Source organism: Charadrius vociferus, unplaced genomic scaffold (assembly GCF_000708025.1).
Source record: "Charadrius vociferus isolate BGI_N301 unplaced genomic scaffold, ASM70802v2 scaffold65, whole genome shotgun sequence".
In the NCBI taxonomy this organism is placed as follows: Eukaryota; Metazoa; Chordata; class Aves; order Charadriiformes; family Charadriidae; genus Charadrius; species Charadrius vociferus.
Window position 1 is genome coordinate 4,856,162 of NW_009649293.1, and position 20,468 is coordinate 4,876,629.

The 20,468-nt window shown below is 39.9% G+C and overlaps 1 protein-coding gene across 1 annotated transcript in view; it reads right to left on the reverse strand.

Moving 5' to 3' along the window:
- Positions 1-19,052: 19,052 nt before the first annotated feature.
- Positions 19,053-20,468, reverse strand: part of MC5R (melanocortin 5 receptor) — a 2,129-nt gene continuing 713 nt past the window's right edge. Inside the window, exon 2 of the mRNA XM_009889059.1 lies at positions 19,053-20,112. Coding sequence (XP_009887361.1) covers positions 19,053-20,030 — 978 coding nt within the window. The 5' untranslated portion in view covers positions 20,031-20,112. The remainder of the gene's footprint in view (positions 20,113-20,468) is intronic.

Consider the following 20,468-nt stretch of genomic DNA (forward strand, 5'->3'; position numbering starts at 1 on the left):
AACGTTGGTCACTTGAGAGCTGTGATGTGCCTCTGTCACTATATTTGTCTAGTTGCAGGGAAGTTGTATTCAGCTTTGTATCTGCTTATTTCTGTGCCTACATAATCCCCTTACGTCCACCTGCACAACAAAGGCTTTGGCAGAGTTTTGCAGAGATGTGCTCTCAGTGCCCTGCAATATTTAGACCTGCGGCAGCATAATTTGCCTTAGGAAATTATTCTTTCACAGAGTTTTGTTTGGTATAAGGTCTTCAGAGGACCATAGTGACACCTGTAGTTCGTGCACCACAGGTTTCTAAGCAGAAGGGCAAGGCTGTTGCTTCTGCAAAACACTCTTCCACCTCTGCCAGTTATGAATAAGTCACGTTCTGTTCTAAGTAGTCAGTTGTTGTGGGTTAACCCCCTCCGGCAGCTCAGCCCCACACAGCCACTCACTCACTCACCCCTAGTGGGATGGGAGAGAGCATGGAAGGGTAAAAGTGCAAAAATTTGTGGGTTGAGATAAAGACACTTTAATAGGTAAATCAAAAATTGGATGAGCAAGCAAAGCAAAATAAGGAATTCATTCACTGTTTCCCATCAGCAGGCAGGTGTTCTGCCATCTCCCGGAAAGCAGGGCTCCATCATGCATGACAGTTACTTGAGGAGACAAAGACCATGTCTCTGAACATTTCCCCTTCCTCCTCCTTTCCTTGAGCTTTTTATTGCAGAGCACAATGTCATATGGTCAGTTGACAGCTGACCCTTTGGTCAGTTGGGGTCAGCTGTCCCAGTTGTGTCCCCTCCCAACTTCTTGGGTACCCTCAACCTACTCACTGACTGGGCCACATGAGGAACACAAAAGACCTTGTTGTTGTGTAAGCACTGCTCAGCAATAACTAAAATATCAGTCTCTTATCAACACCCTTTTGGTGACCAATCCAAAACATAGCATCATACGAGCTGCTACAAAGAAAATTAACTCTAACCCATCCAAAACCAGTACATCAGTGTAAAGAAATTATATTTGCTTCATTATAGGAGTATGATCAATTTAAAAAAAAAAAAAAAATGAACAAAACCAAAATCCCACTTAGTAAATACTATCAGTAAAGCTGAAATGAGAAAATCAGAGGAGCAACAGATGGATCTTTAATCTCATCAAATGCACAAACCGCAACACTAAGCCACCTTGAAGGAAGAGAAAATGTGAGAAAGTGTGCCATTAACTTTCCACTCAGAATTTGGCTCCCTCTTTGTTTTTAAAGATGGAACTTCAAATTCTAATTCTTCTATGGACTTTTCACAGATATTTTTAGTATATACTGTACTACTATAGAGTACAACAGTACTAGTTACCTAATACAGCAGTAAAATGTCTTAAAATAGATCCAGAAAGGGGGAGAAATAAGATTGATTTTGTATATATAACTCTAATTTATAAATTTGTGCTTACGGTTCTTTTATACGTAAATATACTGTTACAAATGAATGCTTCCTCAAGAATGCATTACATGGGAGAGAGCAAAAATCCTTTTTGATTGTATGGCAATTGTTTGATCACTTCTTTTGTTCTAACTTCTACTGTCGCTCTACAGAAACAACACTTAGCTGAAGGGAACTTGCAGGAAACCTCACTAAGTGAAAGTATAGAAGCAGGATGTATATTTCTGTTTTGGCTGCCACTACTGTGTCTTACTTCCAACTGGGACATTGGGAACAGTCAAGGGCCTATACGTCCTCATTTATCAAATGAAAGAAGCTGAAGTTTCTGAGGCAGGACACTCAAATGTGCACACAGAGGAGAATTAAATACTATCATCCTTTTCCCGTGACCCTTAAGAGACTCGATGTGAATACAGTTCAGGCAATCCAGCGGGATCAACAGTGGAACAAAGTGTATTTTTGCAAATTTGGGCTAAGATACATTGGCAGAAGACCACAGCATGAAATTCCTCTAGCAGATATTCCTACAGCTATCTAATGTCTTACCACATTCCACTGGAGCCACATTCCTTTTCTAAGTTGCCATTTTTAGGAAATTATATATATTACATCCTCTTAGGAGGTGTTTCACAGGTATTAGCTACCACTGAAGCAGAATTATTCAAAAGAAACAGATAGGTTTCATGTTCTGACACTGTTTCCAGTCTTTAAAGAAAAGTTGACCTTTATTGCATAATCCATCTCTCCAGAAAACTTTCCTAGCTCCCTCCTTTGTAGAAACAAAGCAGTGAAAAATCAAGTAACACCATCTCTCAACTAATGCAAAAGGAGATAGCAAAATGGTAAGCCTGAATACATAAAAATATTTGAAATTCAGTCCTTTAGATCTAAAAAGCTTCAGATGAATTTAAAAATTAAATCCTAACAAGCTTCATAGGTCTTGTCGTTATTGATTTTTCAAGAAAAAGATAACACAAGACTGTGCTCCTTCAGCAGTAACATCCTTTTAAATGCATTTGCAGATAAACAGCACTTCCCCATTCGAGCTCCTACAGAAGAGATGTCTTAAACGCACACAGAGAAACCCCTGTATCTTCAAAAGGTTCATATATGTAGCGTTCAGGGTAGAAGACAGTTACTGGATGGAAATGTTTTATTCCCGGTAATTACATAAGAAAATAACACAGCAGCTGTGAGCCAGTATCTCTGGCATTTTGGATCAATTCAATTGGGTACGGAAAATTAGCGCTCAAGTTCACAGTTCAAGTCAGTAAGAAGAAGAGATACGAAGTGTTTTTTTCCTTTTGGCAGCTGTTGTTCAGATGTTTCAGTGACTGTTCTGAGGTAAATAAAACTTTTCAGTTACAAAAGTGCTTATCTCAACATAGGATGAGTTACAGCAATATAGTTTCAACTCATGAAGGAACAAGCTGCTACATGAAACCCAATCGTTTGGCAGCTATTTCATAATGAAATAATTTTGGATCTTCTAGAGCTGGTGAAAAACCAGGAAGTGCATTCAAAGAAAATGTCTGGAACCTTTAACTCCCTCAAAATTTTAACTGGGGGCTTTGTAAAAATACAAAAAAAAAAAAACAACCCAAAACCTCAAAAAAACAACATAACCCCCTTTGAAAGCAAATAAAACGAGTCCTTGCTTTTCCTTTTTCATTCTTTTTTAATTTTTTCTTCCCCAGTAAAATTTGATGAAAAAACAACCCAAGCATCGGCAGGAAGAAATAGGAAAAAAATCACTCTTTCCATTTTAAAAAAATAGTAAAACTTTGTAAAAGTACATTTGAAGCTGAAAATATAATGGAAAATATACTAAATGATAGCCTTTTACCCTTTTTTGAGAAAGGCTTTTGCAGTTCCAGAACTATCCTGTGCTGCTAAAGCCAAATCATTCTGTAAAAGTGTGTTAGCTTCAATGGTATGGGAATGTTTCTGAGGCCAAGGGGTCCCTGGCTACTTCAGAAGCCCAGAGGAAATGACAAGCAGAGCCCGAGACCTAAAGCTGAAACCTTGACACAGTCACATTTCATTAAAATGGAGCACGACAAATTTCAGAACAGAAATTAAAAGCACAACAAATTAAAAGCATGACAAAATTCAGAACCTTAAAAATCTCATAAAGTGTGTTTGTCCTCCTGTGGATATTCGTTCAGCTGTGGTTTGAATGGAAGACTTCATCCTGGTACTATGAGGAATACTCCAGGACCCTGGCAGCAGACACGTGCTGCAAGCTGGAGGGAAAACTTTTCAGAGTAAATCAGGTAATAGTAGCAGCTATGTCTTGGGAATATCTTTCTTTTTTATCAGCTCGATTCTGCCTACGCTACTTTTGAAGTAACAGTGTGAGGGCTTCAGGAGCATCCACAGCAAATCTCGGCTAGGAGAATAAGAAGACCAACTTAAGTGCATTATCAGAGGTGAAAAAGCATTCTAGCGTGGCTCGTGGCTATCATAAGGCATGGCTGGGCTCATCTCAGAACCACTGAGATGCACAAGAAGGCCTCCATGGTCAAGGTCCTAAAGACACTGACATCCCAAATAGCACAGCAGTAGACAAGAGACAAAAATAAGCAGCTTACCCTCCAAACTGGTGGATGGGCAGTGTGATGCGTCCTTTCTCAGGATGAGAGAAAAGCAAGGTCAGTTTACTGACCGTGAAGAGGAGCAGGGGATGTCAGGGTCCAGTTCTATGATCATAAATGCCTTGTCACTACAGCCCCTGCGGCCACCCTTTTTTAACAGGTTTTGTGTGCTGGAAGTCTCTCTGAAGCTGTCACTTTGACAGACAGCTGTGCCTGCAGTGGCCTTGCCGGCGTGCAACCCTGCCTAATTCCTTTCTGTACCCTGTGACTGCTTTCACAAACTGTCATGCCCCAGTTGCCTTAATCCCACATTTCAGTTGTTATTTCTCAGATGGACTATGTAATTAACTCTTTTCTTCTTTGCCCTCAAACCAATCCATCTACTCCCTAATGCAAAGTTAGTTTTACCTTTTTGGAAATTATTCCAATGTGTTAGACTCGAGGCTGGTAAATCCTGAAAAGTGACTTTCCAAAGCTGGAAGGCAACACCATAGACAAAACCACAAACCTTAGGGGAGAAAAAGGCTGCTAAGCAAGTCTGTGTAAAACAATATCATTGTTTTAATTAAATTGTGAGCCTGGCCTATAAGCTGTAGCACAAGAGGCTGGCAGACACAGCAGCAAAGTTTGTATTTTTTCCTGCAGTCATGAAAGATCTCTCATTGCTAATTGAAATGTATTAAAACCTTAAGTCCCTATTATTCTTATCCCTGCATTGGCAGGATATTCCTACCCCTCCTAACCCTGCACAGTAATGGTTCACGTATGAATTATTCTGTGTTTATATTACATAAAGCAGGAGGGTGAAGTTTGCAGTTATAACATTTATTAAACAGTTTTATTACAATCCTGATCCCAGTTTCCAGGCCAATTAGCCTGGTGGCACTGGATGGATAAAGGGGAGTGATGGGATGAAAAGTTCAGCTCAGTGCTCTTGAGCTAGTTGCTTGGTCATAACTGGGCAAAATGACTTCCCACAGTGTCTCACACTAAGAAAGCGGGCAGTGCTGCTCATTTCCCTTCTCCCTCACAAGGGGAATGCATGAAGAAGAGATGCCTGGAACAAGAGGGAAAACTCAGTCGCAGGTTTTTCCTTTGCCTTCTTGCAGTTGTGCGAGTGCCTTTGTTCACCCTATGGCTAGGCTGCAACTTTCAGTCTGGGTCACAAAGGAGGAGAAAAATCCTGCTTCATATACAATTGACCCACGAGTTGTTGAACTGAAATAAGCAGAATAATACATGATGTGAAGTATCCTCCAGCAGGATTCAAATAGTCTGCCTCTTTAGCCCTCCATTCATTTTAAAAGCCCATTGCACTCCCGAGAAATCTGTTGTTGGATTAAGATTCAGGTATATTATGTCTAATGTCGTTCTACAGCTGAGATTGTCTTTGGGAAGTTCCTACCCTGCATTTACTGCATTTCCACTTGCTTTTAATTTGAGAGAAAAAGGCTGAGGCATGATGGTTATTTTCATTCATTCTTTTTTAAGTCCATTAGAAAAAAAAAAAATCTAAATCAGAATATTTTAACACTATAGTAAGAATTTGCAAGAAACCATCATACAGGAGAAGAATATCTCCAGAGTCCCCAGTAATTACTAGCTTTTATTTTCTTGCTTAATCAGAGGTTATGTAATGGTGTATGTAAAATGAAGATCAGCATAATACCATTCACATAACTGACAATTAATCAAGCCCTTTTAAGTTCTCCCTGTCTTTCATCTCACCTAGAAGGAAAAAAGTGTACTATCAGATGGCATCTGGAACATGTGCCTTCCTTCCGAACTTCCTGCCTGCTGCATAAAGATTCATGATGCTTATTTATATATTTGCCAATCAATCGACTTCTTAGGCAGAGTCTTTGTACCACACCACCCTTCACTGCTCTTCCCTATGCCAAAGGCACAAAAAGTGAAGGTGTTGATAACTCCTAATGGCCCCACAATCCCTGCTCTGCAGAAAGAGGAAAGCTGGCAAAAGAGTCTGCATCAGGGGAACTCAAACAAGTTTTAAGAGGACCCATCAAAAAAATTTACCTAAATAGAAACTTGCACTGTACAAACACTAGCAAGGAGACATCTGTTTGAAAATAATTCTTAACCAGCTAGACTATGGGGCTATTAAAATGACATCCAGACATCATAGATACTAGTATTGAACAAGAATTTCTGCTTAAACCAAGTTAAACATTAAACGTACACTTGAAAACCTCAGAACTGCTCTAGAACCCACAATTAAACACTTCTACTTATTTCTAAATTTATCTCAAAGAAGTTCTCCCATCCCAAACAGGAATTATTCTATCATTTATCTTTTACAATTTTATATACATAGTTTATCATCCTGATGGTTGAATGGATGTCTAAAATGACAGCTCATCCTTTTACTTGTGGGAATTTATAAATGAACACTGACAGGCATGAGTTTAAGGTTACTTTTACTATTCCCTTGCATTTTACTTCCTCCAAATTTTGTAATTCGTTGCTACCTATACCTATATACCTATATTTTGAAGGCAGCAAAAATACACAAATAAGCAAAGCCCTGGATGATTAGAGTAACCAGTGCAAAACTAAATAAGGTTAATCATGGTTGATTCAAATAAGGTTAAACAATTCCAGGAAATTAGCTGATGAATTAAATGTGTCATGTCACTGCTAGATCTGTATAAATTAATTTTAACATTAATTAGTCCATCAGCTTAAATGTTCTTTCTGTTTTTTATTAATTAATTATACCCTCAACACTTCTCAGTTGAAGCAAAATTTTGTACAATGCTACTTCACAGTTAAGGCTGTTCATTTGTACTGGGATTTCTGATTCTGATTGTGTTAACCTTTGTATAGTTCTGATTTTCTGGTCTTAACCTGGTCTCATGAAAGCTTCTAGCATGAACATCCTCATTTATAAACATAGGCACACTTATTTTGGACCGTATTAATTTACCCCTTAAGAAGAACAGTTATCACTGTTCATTAGCTTTCTTGGGAAAGAGACCTGAACATTTGGGAAAGAGACCTGAACATTTGCTAACTTTCCATGAAACTTAATTCAAAATTTTAAGACCAGAACCAATTAACATGATCAACGAGTCTGACTTTCATAACAAAGGCCATAAAAATCTCAGCCTGTGATTTCTGCATCAAAATCATTGAGGTATTAATTCCTCACTATTAACAACTCAGTTTCAGCAAGTTCTTGCCACAACTGTTTCCACAGCCTCTCAATTCATTATATTAATACAGTATTAGCACCAGACATGAAAATTCACATTTCCATATGTCTGATGGAGAATTTACTCTATAGATAGTATCTACACAATCCCTTCCCTTATGTTTTCTCGCTTAATTCTAGCTCCAAAATGAAATAAGTGCATACTGTACGGAGAAGGGACAGAGATTAATGACACTTTGCGAAAATAAATGGCATGAAACATCATCTAATATCATTAGGCACTTAAATCTGTCAAGTAGAGAATATGGAGACAATGATCAAGCTAAGCAATTTATTCTGGGTATGTCTATATCTTGCACTGGGCCACAGGGAGGAGATCTCTGAAGCAGCCCTAAATAAGCTGGTACAAAGACTGTGAGAAGCATAACAGGCACTGACACTGCTGTCAGCGGCTGACTGTTACACTTAGCCCAAATACAATACCATATTTAGTTGGCTAGATTATTTGGGAATCTCAAGTCAGTCCTTGTGCCATATTTTCCTTTGTTTTGCAGGGATATTGCGTCTAGTCGTGGGTTCGCTAGCACCGTCCTCTTACCCTGGAGTCATCAAGCATGCAAATAGTCCTGCAGATTTCAGAAAGACAGTTTGCACTTGTGAAGAGCAGACTGTTCTTATGTATTTGCTTGAATTGAAGACGAAATCAAGAATGCTGCCATGAAGCTAATGAACAGCAGGTGCCAGTCAGCTACAGATCTTTTCAAAGAAAAACTTGCAAACTGAAAAAGATGCCCTCAAACCATCTGACTGCAGATAGACTAAGGGGATTTTAGACCAGATGGCTACGTATAGGGTGAATAATCAAAGACAGCGGTCTTAGTAAAACTAAGGTATTTTAAAAAGCTTTACTTGTTTTCATCCATCACTGATTTTCTTTTTCCCACAGGACAAGCTCATTTTAAGTTTAGTCTGTTTCTGCAGTGCAGAGGCTGTGTTGCTGTGGGAGGCACAAGCAGTGCTTACCACTAGCTGCTATGGAAGTCCATGGTTACTTAAGGAAGACGTCCTCAGTGGACCCGTAATACTACTAGACTGGAGCAGTAGCTTGGTGAAAGGGTAAAACTGGAAAGAAGACCATTATAACTGCAAGAAAAGACTGCCTCATCTGCAGGACAAGCAATACAAAACAGTGGTAGAGGGTCACTGACAGTTAATCAGCAATAGCCCTAATGCCTCCAACAAACCAGGCATGAAACGTGCCTTAGTAGAGAAGTAGGAAAGATTTGTAAGTGATTCCTACCAAGAAAAATAATTTCCATAGAATAAAAATTGTTTCCGTTGGTTTTATAAATACCTCAAGTTGGAGCAAAATATTCGCTTAAAACTGTGGATGTCGTTAACAAATCTCCATGTAATTTCCATGTATTTCCACATTTCAAGAGCAAGAAATAGTGTTTCATATTCTAACTTCCCTTTTTTTACCAAGAATTTTCAAACTCCCTCAGAAAATAACAGGGAGAATTTGACACAAACTTCTGTCTTTGCCTTGTTTGTGGTTTTGCCAAGGCATTTGCATAACAAATAACATTTTTAGACTACCAGTGTCCTTTCTAAGCCTTTGAACTACAGTCTGAGCATGCTTCGCTCTGGAACTACTGAGCCCCACACTACAGGCCAAAACTGAAATGTGGATGTTAATGCTCATATCAGAGTACCTGGTAGGAATTCCAGTGGCAAAATTTAAGTTTAAGAATCAACAGTTTGTCAAGTTGAATTACATCGGTCACTTCAATCTAGAGGTACTTTGCTATATCTTTTTACTAGCGATACGCTGCCTCTGCTTTACAAAGCTTCCCTGTGTGAAAAGTATTTTAAATAAAAGCAGATACTATATTGAAAGTACAGTTAAATTAAAACATCTGTAGGAAAATGCAGAAAGCCATCAAGCCCAACTTTTAAAGTGCGGTTCCCCTGTGGCCTGGCTTATTAGAAAAGCAACGCCAGTCTAATAAAACCTTACCTTATCTAGCAGTTAAGTCTATTGCTAACATCCAAGTCAGTGTCAATAAATATGACACCCTTAAGCCTTGAAATCCTATTGAATGTGACTGTTTCAGTTAATTAATAAAGAAAATGGTTTGTATTTGATTTGTTATTAGAGGACAGTCCCAAGCAGTACAAGCATTTCAGAGGACTAAGGATGCATTAGGAGGGCTTACTAGTGTGCAAAGTGCTCTCAGTTTGAAAAAGCCTCCTTACTTTCACGTCCTGTAAGTCATAGTGTCCCATTCCCTATCCTTAACCCATGTATTAGCAATGTGGTTATTTATTTATGCAAACTCCTTTCATTGCAGTGATCATAGCTGCTGCTTCAGAGTCTTTTTTGCAAAGAGATTCTGGATCTGTTACAGAGATACCACTCACAGGCAACTGGCTACAGTCCAGAAACCAGAGGGGAAAAAAGGGGAAAAAAATAAAAGGAACACACCCAATTGTCTTTATCCCCTGAGGAAGCAACTTCATCAGCAAACAGTGCACTGGTATGTGAATACTTCTGTGCTTTCACTGTGTCTGGGCTCCAGGGGAGAGGAGGAAGAGTCAGGGCTGGAAATCTACTTTTTGAGAGCAGGAGATGCCCTGCCTGCCCTTGCAGCCCAACAGGGACTCCAGAGTCACAGCTGGTACCACAGCACAGGGCATAACCCTTTTTGTCAGATCTGGTACAGGAGGAAACTAAGCTTGGGACTATCCCGCTACCTTATGTTACACCGTGGATGTCTTTTTGGTGTCTTGAAGCCCGGGTCTTCAGATTGTGTGGTGACTTCAGGGAAGTGCTACTTAACCTCAAAGGGATGAAATCAGTGTTTTAGAGCTCTGCTTTCAAAACCAACTCATCTTTAGCTCTCTGCCGTGATGCTATGCTTCTGCAAGCAATCTTGCAGCAATGGTTTGAGATTTCATTTTGAGTGTCTGCAAAATACGTCGAGGCTCTCAGAAGGGAGATGATACTGAATTCTAAATATCTGCTTAATTAGCTCTGTCCAGAAGTTATTTTACCCAGTCAAGCTGAAAGATCAAAAATATCATAGAAAGGTAAACTGCAGAACAAAACAAAACAAAAATAATCAATTTGGAGATGGTTAAATAGCTCCTTCTTTCTCTCTGGAAAAGGCTTATTATATCTCTTCCAAATTGCATGACTGTCAGGGCCCAAGGGACAACCTCTCCCAGGGCTGGAGTGAGGGTGGGGGGAACCTGCCGCAGGCAGTGGTGACCTAGGACAAGGTGTGGGAGCAGCCTCCATGGGGTCTGTCTTCTGTCAACTCTGTTAGTCCACCACAGATTTCCTTCATTATTATTATTAGCTGTATTCTTGTCATTAGGTGCTTTTTTTTCATAGCACTAACAACGCTGACACTTCACTGGCCACTGTTAATTCAGCAAAGTTTTAAAGTATGGGTAATTCTGGCTGTCCAGAGTCCTTGGATCTTTGCTCTGGTTCTTCCCTGAGCATTAAACCTTTCATTATTCAGTCCAGTTATTTATTACCCTATTTATAAATTCAGTACAATCTTCTAACTGACATTTTCAACGAAAGGTCATCTGAAATACACACGGTGTTCCTTGTATCGCCTGCCTTCCCCTCTAAAGGTCCACCAGAGCTAATGTTGTACTTGTCATCTATTTACTCATTACATTGTGCAACAGGCCTTTGATTCCCCGCTTGTCTGTATGCCAGGGCTGTCTCCCATGAGGTAGCTCTAGGGTGGCTTTCCTCTTTTCCATTCCCTTCTAATTAAGCTGGACATGTTTTCAATATGCCCCACTCTACACACAGTTCCAGTGTATCACTTAAAATGCCACAGCTAAGTTCAGTTATTAATCACACATGACTGGAGCGCCAGGCATGTGGCCAACAAAACCAAGATGCTGAATGAGGAGCTGGGAGTCTAAATCCATCTGTCCCTTGTTGCATCTAGAGTCCTTGCACCTTCCAGTTTTCTGGAAGCTGAACACCTCTTCTTTGCGCATCAGAGGCACTGAGAGCTACAGACTGCAGATATTATCTGAAAAATAAGTCCAGTCAAAATTAACTGAAAAGGTGTTTCTGCCCTTGTTTCACCAGATGGACTGTCAGACTTTTCCTGAGTGTAACTAAAACAGCAAGCTACACACCAAATACCATTTTTTTCTTTGCAAAGTTTTCCTTCAAATATCCACCTCCAGATTCAGAGGTGGCTGCGCCAATGTCCCTTTTCATAGTGAAAACCTGAATATTTAGCAGCATCACTGTGAGATGAAAGACCTGGACTTCACTCAAGGACTTACCTCCTACCTCTTCATTTTCTATGCACTTTATGCAGGGACATGAACTGTCATTGGAACTGCACTTGAAATTCAAGTGATTCATCTCTTTCCTCTGCCATTTGAAAGAAGGGCTTTTTAAGCAGCCGCTTTACAAACTGTGATTACCAAGCAGGGCACTTAAGCCCAGGAGAAGTCAAAGGTTTAACCTACTTCTTCCAAGTGAGTTAAGCAGGTTTCCAATGAACTGACTGTGCAGAGACCCCCCAGTCAGAGCACTGGATCCTGGGGGCCCACTGTGCACAACTGGCAGGTTGTCAGTCTGAGGAACATGAGAAATAAATGTATTTGTTGACACACTCTTTTTCCACTACCATTTAAAATACTGTTATTTTCCTTTCTAAGGAGGAAGGAGCTATAGAGCTACCACATCCTGAATTCCTACTATATACCTTTGTGGGGACAAGATGTCTTACAATACACTTCAGTGCACTGGGATTCAGTTTTACCTGGTGAGGGTCTTGCACACAGACTTTTGGTCAAGTTTCCAGCACTCACCGACTCTCTTTCTCTAAAACTGAATTTGGCACAAGTTTGTCTACTAGGACATTTTTTAATACAGCCCAGTCCTTACCACAGAAAAAGGCAATTTATCTTCATCGTCTGCAAGAGTGAAGTGTGAACATAACACAGATTTAAAACACTTGTTTCCCCAAGCTCCACCACTTATCTACCACTCTATGAGCAGAGACCAGGAATCTCCTCTCCTTGTTATACCCAGGGCTCTTCATGTCCTCTGGGAAAAACTTTTGGGAAAGACCTACTTTTAGTTTCAGTGATGTATCTCTGAGCTGAGGTCAATGTTGGCACTACTAATAATTATGTTGTTAGAATCTTAAAACAAAGTTAAAGAGTAGGAGTATTTCCTCCTACCCTTTGAAAGGAAGAATATCCCGAACCGATTCCCCTGACTTTAAAAAGCACAAGGAACCTGTGAAGCAGAAATATTAAAGTCTCTGTAAGGCTATCCCAGCACTATGAACAGTTTGGTTATAGAAATTCAGGGATTTAGGTCCTGACTCAAAACCCATGCAAAGCTTTCCAGAAAGCAGTTCAGACCAAAGCTATGACAAACAAAGGCATAATACAGAGGTGATAGGTATTCCTAGGGTCATTTTTTCAGAGTATAGCCACGAAGTTTCTGTGCAAGAAACAAAAGCCAATGAAAAAGCTAATTTATGGGCAACACCACTTATTGCTTGCCAAAAGTAACTGTGTCTGTTAAAAACTGGAAAACTAGAGAGAAAAAATAACCCCATTCTCTTTGTGGGTTTTTGTTTTGGTTTGTTGCTGTTAATTAGGACATTTATGCAACAGAGCATCAAAAAAACTTCATTTGGTGCCTTTGAAAATCGTCTGGAGCCAGCATACAAAGCATACGGAGATTCAATTCTTGTCTTGCTTTAATCTGGTGTAAAACCGGCCTAATTGAAAGGAGAGGAGTGATGAATCACCATCTGGAGGCAGCTGCACAAATGACATTCTTACCACCCTTCTCAAAGAAATGATGGGCTTCCGGGAGAAGTTTGTGTCTGAACCTGGGGTCCCTGATCCTCAGCCACCCAGACCATGGCTGGCACAGGCTGCAAGGCCCTTCCAGCCTGTGTGGCCAGGCTTTCTTCCCATCAGAGGTAGAGAGATGGAAGCTGTCCCCATCACATGAGTTCTGTTGCAGACCTGGGGCGCGGCCAAGGCATATACTTGGACCTGGAAACACAGAAGCACTCCTAAGCAATGTATTTTTGGCGTATGTTTTACATGCTGATGTATGACCAAAGCCCTCACTATTGAAAATGTAAGCCTATTTAGAGAACAGAGTATGTGTTCCTATGAGCATTTGCAGAGAGGGAACTCTTTTAGAGATCTTGAAATTTTCCAAATTATGGAGCATGCTGTACTAAATGAAAGTATATTGTTACATACTGCTAAGAAAAGAATAGAGAACAAAACATGCGGCGTCATCTAGCACTGTGGAAATTTATTTTTCACCTATATCATATTATCATATGCTTATCTGTTCCCCTCCCAGTCAGAAAGAATATAGTAGATCTAGGAAAACAGTTTAAGAACAACAAGGTATGAAAATACTAGTAGAGATTAAATAGGCTAGGATCCTTATCTGGAAAAGAGAAACTTTATAGGGGAGTATAAGGGAGTAGGATAATGAATGGCAGAGGGAAAGTGAACAGGAACCAGTTATTTCTCTTCTTCACAACATAAGGCATCAGGGGCATTGAAGAAAACTTCCAAGCAGATGTTTTTTAAGAGTAAAAAAAATCATTTTTCCACACAACATATCTAAACTGTGAAACTTACTATCACAAGATGTTGCTGATGATTATAAAGAGATCCAAAAGGGACTACATAAATTCTTGTAAGAAACATTCATTGAGAGCTATCAGTCACACAGCTGTAAATATAACCTCCTGCCCAAGAAGTCCCTAAACCATAGCTTGCTGGAAGCTGTAAGGGTATTTCAGAGGATTACCATGCATATGTCCAGACTTTGTATAATTCCCCTAAACAGCTGCTCTTTATTTTGATAGAGACCCTTCACTCTCAGTGCTCAATACAGCCAGTCACTCCTTCAGGTTTTTTAGGCAAGCAGCTCAAGAAGAAATTGTTCTAGGGATAGTGCTTAAGGACCACAAGAATTAAAATTTTACTAGATCTTTAGAGTGACAGGTGCTAGGGGAATTCTTTGTTCCATCACACTGATTCACTATAATTTTTAAAAGCCCAGGATGCAAAAAGTGATTGAGGTTTTTTCTTCTATTTCCAATTTAGACTGTTGCTAGTTTGTTCACAGGGGGAGGAAATACGTGAGAAACAAGCTGCAAATTGGAAAGTAGTGTTACAAATAACTGGATGACAAAGAGCAGAAAGGTTAGAGAAAAAAGAAACTGTACATCTTTACACACACTTATTTCGTGATGTTGTGATTGTACTGTATATTTGGGAGTAAGAACTCATGCACATGTAGGCATGTATGTAAGTATAGACACACACGTGCATACCTTAGATTCTCCTTTTCTGTCCTGTGTGAAGAAGAAGCTGGACCCAGGATGCACAGAGCTCAGGTTGTAATACATGATAAGATTAGAAAAGGAGGGAGAGCATCTCACCTGGAAATAACCTAGCACAGTAACATATGCAGGCAGCTCCACTGTAGCCTGCATGATTCTCTGTCCCTGATGTGGGGATCCCCACTTCCACATCCATGTTCCCGTATCTTATTCCCCTACCCTGACTGACAGGAAGGGTACTGTGCATGCAAACCACCACAGCTGAAGAATGGGACCATCCATTGCAATCCTCAAACATAGCAGTGGTCACCAGGAGTTGGTCTTCTGTGCAAGAAGCTGACCAGCAACACAAGAAGGATTTACTGCAAGAGAGGTGGGACAATCCCCAACAAGGCTTTGGAGCCAAAACAGAGTCCTTTGAGATTTCAGAGAGCAGACTGTGTGAGGGAGTTGGTTGCTTTCCCACAGATGTGTAAACCTTTTCTGCCTTCTTTAAGTTTGTACGTGCATGAAATTCCTGTGGATTCTGCAGTTATTTTGCACAAGATTCCTGTAAAATGCAACAAAAGTCTCCAGAGAGCCACTCAGAGAAGGTTTTCTAAAAGGAAAATCCTAAGCAGTAGGAAGGTGCACCCCACTCTCACAAGGGATTTGAGCTGTCTGCACGGAGGTTGCAGGCCTGTAGGTTGTAGAGCTGAAAGCAATCATCCCTCCCAGCCCAGATCCAGAGGCAGCAGTACTCAGTAGTTGGAGCCCTTTGTGACAGACTTGTGCCCATTTGGGAAGCAGCATCATAAAGCCCAGGATCATAAAGAACCTCTTTTCTCCATTATTATGACCGGTTTGTATCACAGAAAACACTAAGGCTCTTGAAAAACTAGTATGTCCAAGTACCTTATTGTGGCCTCGGCCTGGAGAAAAGATTCAGATTTTCCTAATACTCCTAAATAGGAGCATGCTGGGTATGGGATTATCCAGGCAATGCCATTATTTGGAAAACCCAACCTTCTGCTTCAATCTACTAAAGCAAACAAAACTTAGACCAACATAAGAAGTACTTCAGTGTAATCTAGAGACAGTGCATCTCGCCTACCATCAATCATCCTTTGCATTATTATAGACTAAAGAATACCGTCTTTTCCTTCACTAGGTGAAGTTCTGGTGCAGCTAGAAATGTTGGGTTGGTTTTCTTTAATATTCTCTCTGCTTCTACTAATCTACTTAAAATCCAGATGAGTTTAGTGAGGTTGACCTCACCTGCAAAAGGAGTGAGTTCAGAATAATTTCTTATTAAAAGCTTGAAAAGAGTGACACACAAGTTAGAAGCAGTGAAGTGTTCAGTCATGAAAGCAGCAGCGGGCAATAGCAGTTGGTTTTGGGGCTCTGGGACATGATTTGAGCTTCTTTCCAATGACTGATCCCAAACTGTAAATGACTGGCAGTGTAAGCAAAGTGGTATCATTAGTTGTGGGAACAAGGTACAGTGACAGCCTAGCAGCTAATTTTGTCATGACTGTCCTTTGACAAAAAATTTCATACTTACACAGTGCTGGGTTGTCCCAAACTATCAGAATACCTAGTGTTTTCCAAGCTCTTGTAGAAGTGAAAACATGCTAAATGTTGCTTTTATTCTGCAGCTAAACAGGAGAAAGAAACAGATTAAAACACATCATGGCCTCACAGAGACATGTATTTTATATGCATTCCTGTAGTGCAAACAACCTTTTTTTGCAGGAACTCTTCTAGCCTGGTCTTGAAAATATGTTCATTTCCCCCTTAAGCTGTTTTATCTCCCCACCTGTAAAGCTTATAATGAGGATGTGATGCTGACACCTAGAGGAACATAGGTATGAATGTAAATACATTGCATTAGTCTGCAACTCTCTTTCAGAATGTATTTCTTAATAAGGCACCTGTTTAAATTGAGAAGTGAAAGCCTATAATGCAATATTCCCTCTGTGAATAATCTATAAGGTTAGCGGACACATTACAATGAATAACCAATAATAGTGGGTTTTCCAGCAATCCAGTTTAATAGTTTCTTCATATATCTGTGTATATACATCAAATAAACTTTCAACAAAAAGTAATGTACAATTCAAGAAAATACCCAAAGCTATTACAGTTTTGGCTTCCTCTTTGTTGATCTACAATTATGTACAAGACTGTCTTATTTGCAATACCCGGTGAAGATTTAATGATTTATTTACAACATCAGCTGGTGTCTTTCATTATGCAATTGAACTGTCTCCTTTTGCTATTTACATTCATAGCAGCAAGAGCCCACTCTTAGGTGCTTTTTATGGATACGGTTAAGAGGTGGACTGAAACAAGGCAAGATTCTCGCTACTGACCACCAACATAGCTCCGAAATCCCATTTTCAGATATAGCTGAAGGAAGATTCCAGCACCTAGTGCACTGATATAACCATTATGTTTACAGCCAACATAATATAGAGTCTCCACTGAGAATAACATTCCCACTCATATCGGAGGGAGATATGTGCGAGCTGGAGGCAGTATATATTTTAAGGTGCAGCAGACAAAAAGTATAGCTCTGGTGCTAAAGATGCACCATACTTATCTTACCAGAAACCTCCAAAGCAAATGAAGACCCAAAGCATGCTATCTTTCTAAATGTATAGAGGAGAATATTTTACAATTCTTCTTACACAAGAGATTAAATTAGGAGGGGGAAAATGATAATTTTACCATAATACACAAATTGTTTCATAGAATAACAGAATAACTTGAGTTGGAAGGGACCTGTGGAGGTCATCTATTCCTAATCATTCAAAGCAGGGCCAACTTCAAAGTTACAGTCAGCTTTCAACTTAGACCAGATTGTTCAGGGCTGTGTTTGATCAAGTTCTGAGTATCTCCAAGAATGGAGATTGCACAACCACTGGGCGCCTGTTCCCATGTTTGACCACCCGTGTGGTAAAAAGTTTTCCAAACACCTGATCAGGACTTCCCCTTTGAAGGTATGGCCTAAGGCCCATTGAATCAGCCATAGCCCTTCTATCGACAACAACAGTTTTATAACATCCCTAAATCAGGTATAAGAAGGGTTATTTTTTCAGCTTTTCTGAAGAAATAATTCATTTTTCCAAGCTATTTTCTTATATTTAATCAGTAGGGTACCACTGTGTGAAATATTTTCACAGCTTATATCACAATGCAAGATATGTACCATCCATTGGCATCAAGAAATCAATGCCACAGTTCCACTTCCTTCATCTGTGATAAATCTAATATTTTGTACATTACACAGCTGTTGCAAAACAGCACATTGATGAGAGCATGACTAGATGCAAATTACACAAAAGGCATGGAGGTTTTCACCTTAGAATCCTCTCAACAAAGACAAAACCTGTTTGTCCGGGGAGAAAAAGTCAGGACTCTAACTACATGTGCCTGAGTTTTTGAAATCCCTGTTTTGCCATTGCCTGCTATGCCTTCTGATCATCAAACTTGTTTTTTCTCTCCCAGCTTGAAAGATGCAATCTACAGCACAGCTTCCTCCAGTAACAAAAGCAACTCCTAGCTGAAACATTTTTCTAATGTCTATATAAACGCAGCCACTCACCCAGTCTTTCCATCTCCACAAAACTTTACATGACTCTAGAGGCCATGTACCCTTTATTTCCCTCGTCCTGGTGAATAAAGAAAAGAGATAAACTAGAATCATCTCAGTCTTCATATTCAACCTTAAAATCCACCTATGGTACATCTTACCCCACAGTGACAAGAACACATGTAGTCAGACACGACAAAGTACTGTATCCAACCTGGAAAATCTCATGGTAACACTGTCCTTTTACATAATAGATATTTTATGACAGTAACAGTCATGACTGGAATACAGGACTGCTGATATGTGCATATATATTGGTCATAACTGTTGAGCGAGGTATGTGAACCCTGATAATTAGAGCTACTTCTCTGATTTTATGTCTTCAGAAGAAAATAGCAAAAAACCTGTTAATTCTGGGCATCAAAATAAGCCATGCTGAATCTAGAGAGGCAAAGAGTATCAAGAGAAACACACACTTAGAGGCTGATGGGCTTGTTTGCATGGCAGGTCACATTCATTGCATTTGGCAGAAAGAAAAATAAGACCTTCCCTGTATAATCCGCTTATAAGATCCAGTCTTCAGTGGGGTAAATGAGATTCGAAATATTTTTCCCTGTATAATCCGCATATAAGATCCAGTGGGGTAAATGAGATTCGAAATATTCTTTCTCCCCATGATAAAGATGCAGGAGTAGCTCCTACAACTGGTGTGAGAGAGGTGTGTGGAGGGAAAGAAAGGCAAAATCACATATTAAAAAATGGTTTCTGATTGCCACAGAAATCACAACAGCTGAATGGAGAAAGATGTTCCATAGGCATTTCAGCAGAATTACAAGACGCAGTAAGATGTTGCATTTTGATTCTGTTCCCTGGTTTGGCTTTGTTTTCTTAATACTTGTCTGATAGCCCACAGACCATTCTCAGGCTATAGCAACAAATTATCTCTTTGAAGGTCTTCCTCATTTCTTGGCTACGAAAGGCATAGATCAAGGGATCGATCACTGAGTTGCACATAATGAGAATGAGGTACATGTTGAAGTGAGACATGAAGCAAACACAGTAGAGGTTTTGAGGGCAGGAGATCATCAGGATGAGATGAAGGAAGAACGGAGCCCAGCAAACAATGAAGATGCCAAGAAGCATAGTCAGAGTGATGGCTCCTTTCATGCTGGTTCTTTGACGGACAGAGTTGTACCCAGGCAAAGCAGCTATTTTCTTCACATGAGTACGAGCCAGGAGGAACATATGGATGTACAGCGAGACCATGAGGAACAACATGGTGAAAAACATAGTGATGAGACAAATGATCACATAAGTTGATTCATAATAAAGAATGAAGATAATGCCACAGCCCGTGCAAAAGGTCCAGATGCATGCAATAATGAGCCCTGATCTTTTCACTGTCATGATGTTGTGATAACGCAGAGCGTAGAAGATAGTGATATACCTGTCTACTGCTATAGCCAGCAAACTGCACATGGAAGCCACCACAGATATGCAGATCATTGAATCAAAGACATTGTCTATATGACGGACAAAGGCATCTTCCATAATTATGTGTCTATTGTTTATTAAGTATATTGTTATGGTCTCCCAAGCATTAGACACACTAACCAGCATGTCAGCCACTGCTAAACTGCAAACAAAAAAATACATGGGTGAATGCAAGTTCTTGTTCTTAACTATTGCACATATAACTAAGATATTTTCAAGGAGGCTTACAATGCCCAGAGTTAGGAACACCTCAGCCGCAATGACCACTTGCTCACATGGTGACGACTTGCTCTTGACAGTAGGCACAGTAAAGTTGCTGCCAAAGGCACTCAGGTTTAGTTCAGAAACATACAGTTGAGAGGACGTGTTCATCTCTGGAAGCAAACACGTTCTGTTCTTTCTGAGAGACTTGCCGAGGTGTGCGGTAAATGCATTTTCCAAAAGGCAAAAGACCCTGCCAAAAAAAATATAGCATGACGCGAACAGGCAGAAGTTGACAAAACAAATATCCATTTCTATTTAATTTGGCTTGTACACATCCTGCCTCTTTCACACCATATTCCTCTATTGATTCTAAATTAACCTCCTATTGGCTCAGAGTTTTTCTACCCATCCTTACTGGGAAACTAAAACCACTAAGACCAAAAAGAGATTCATGCACTCTCATTCATAGTTTTGTTTATTCTATTTGGTCTCCCAGAAGTGAGCACAATGTCCTGGAAATTCTGCAGAACACCAAACAACAAACAGTTTTCAAAGTCTCCAATCTCAGACCCCAGAAATGCAGGAGAAAACAGTATTAGGTTCAGC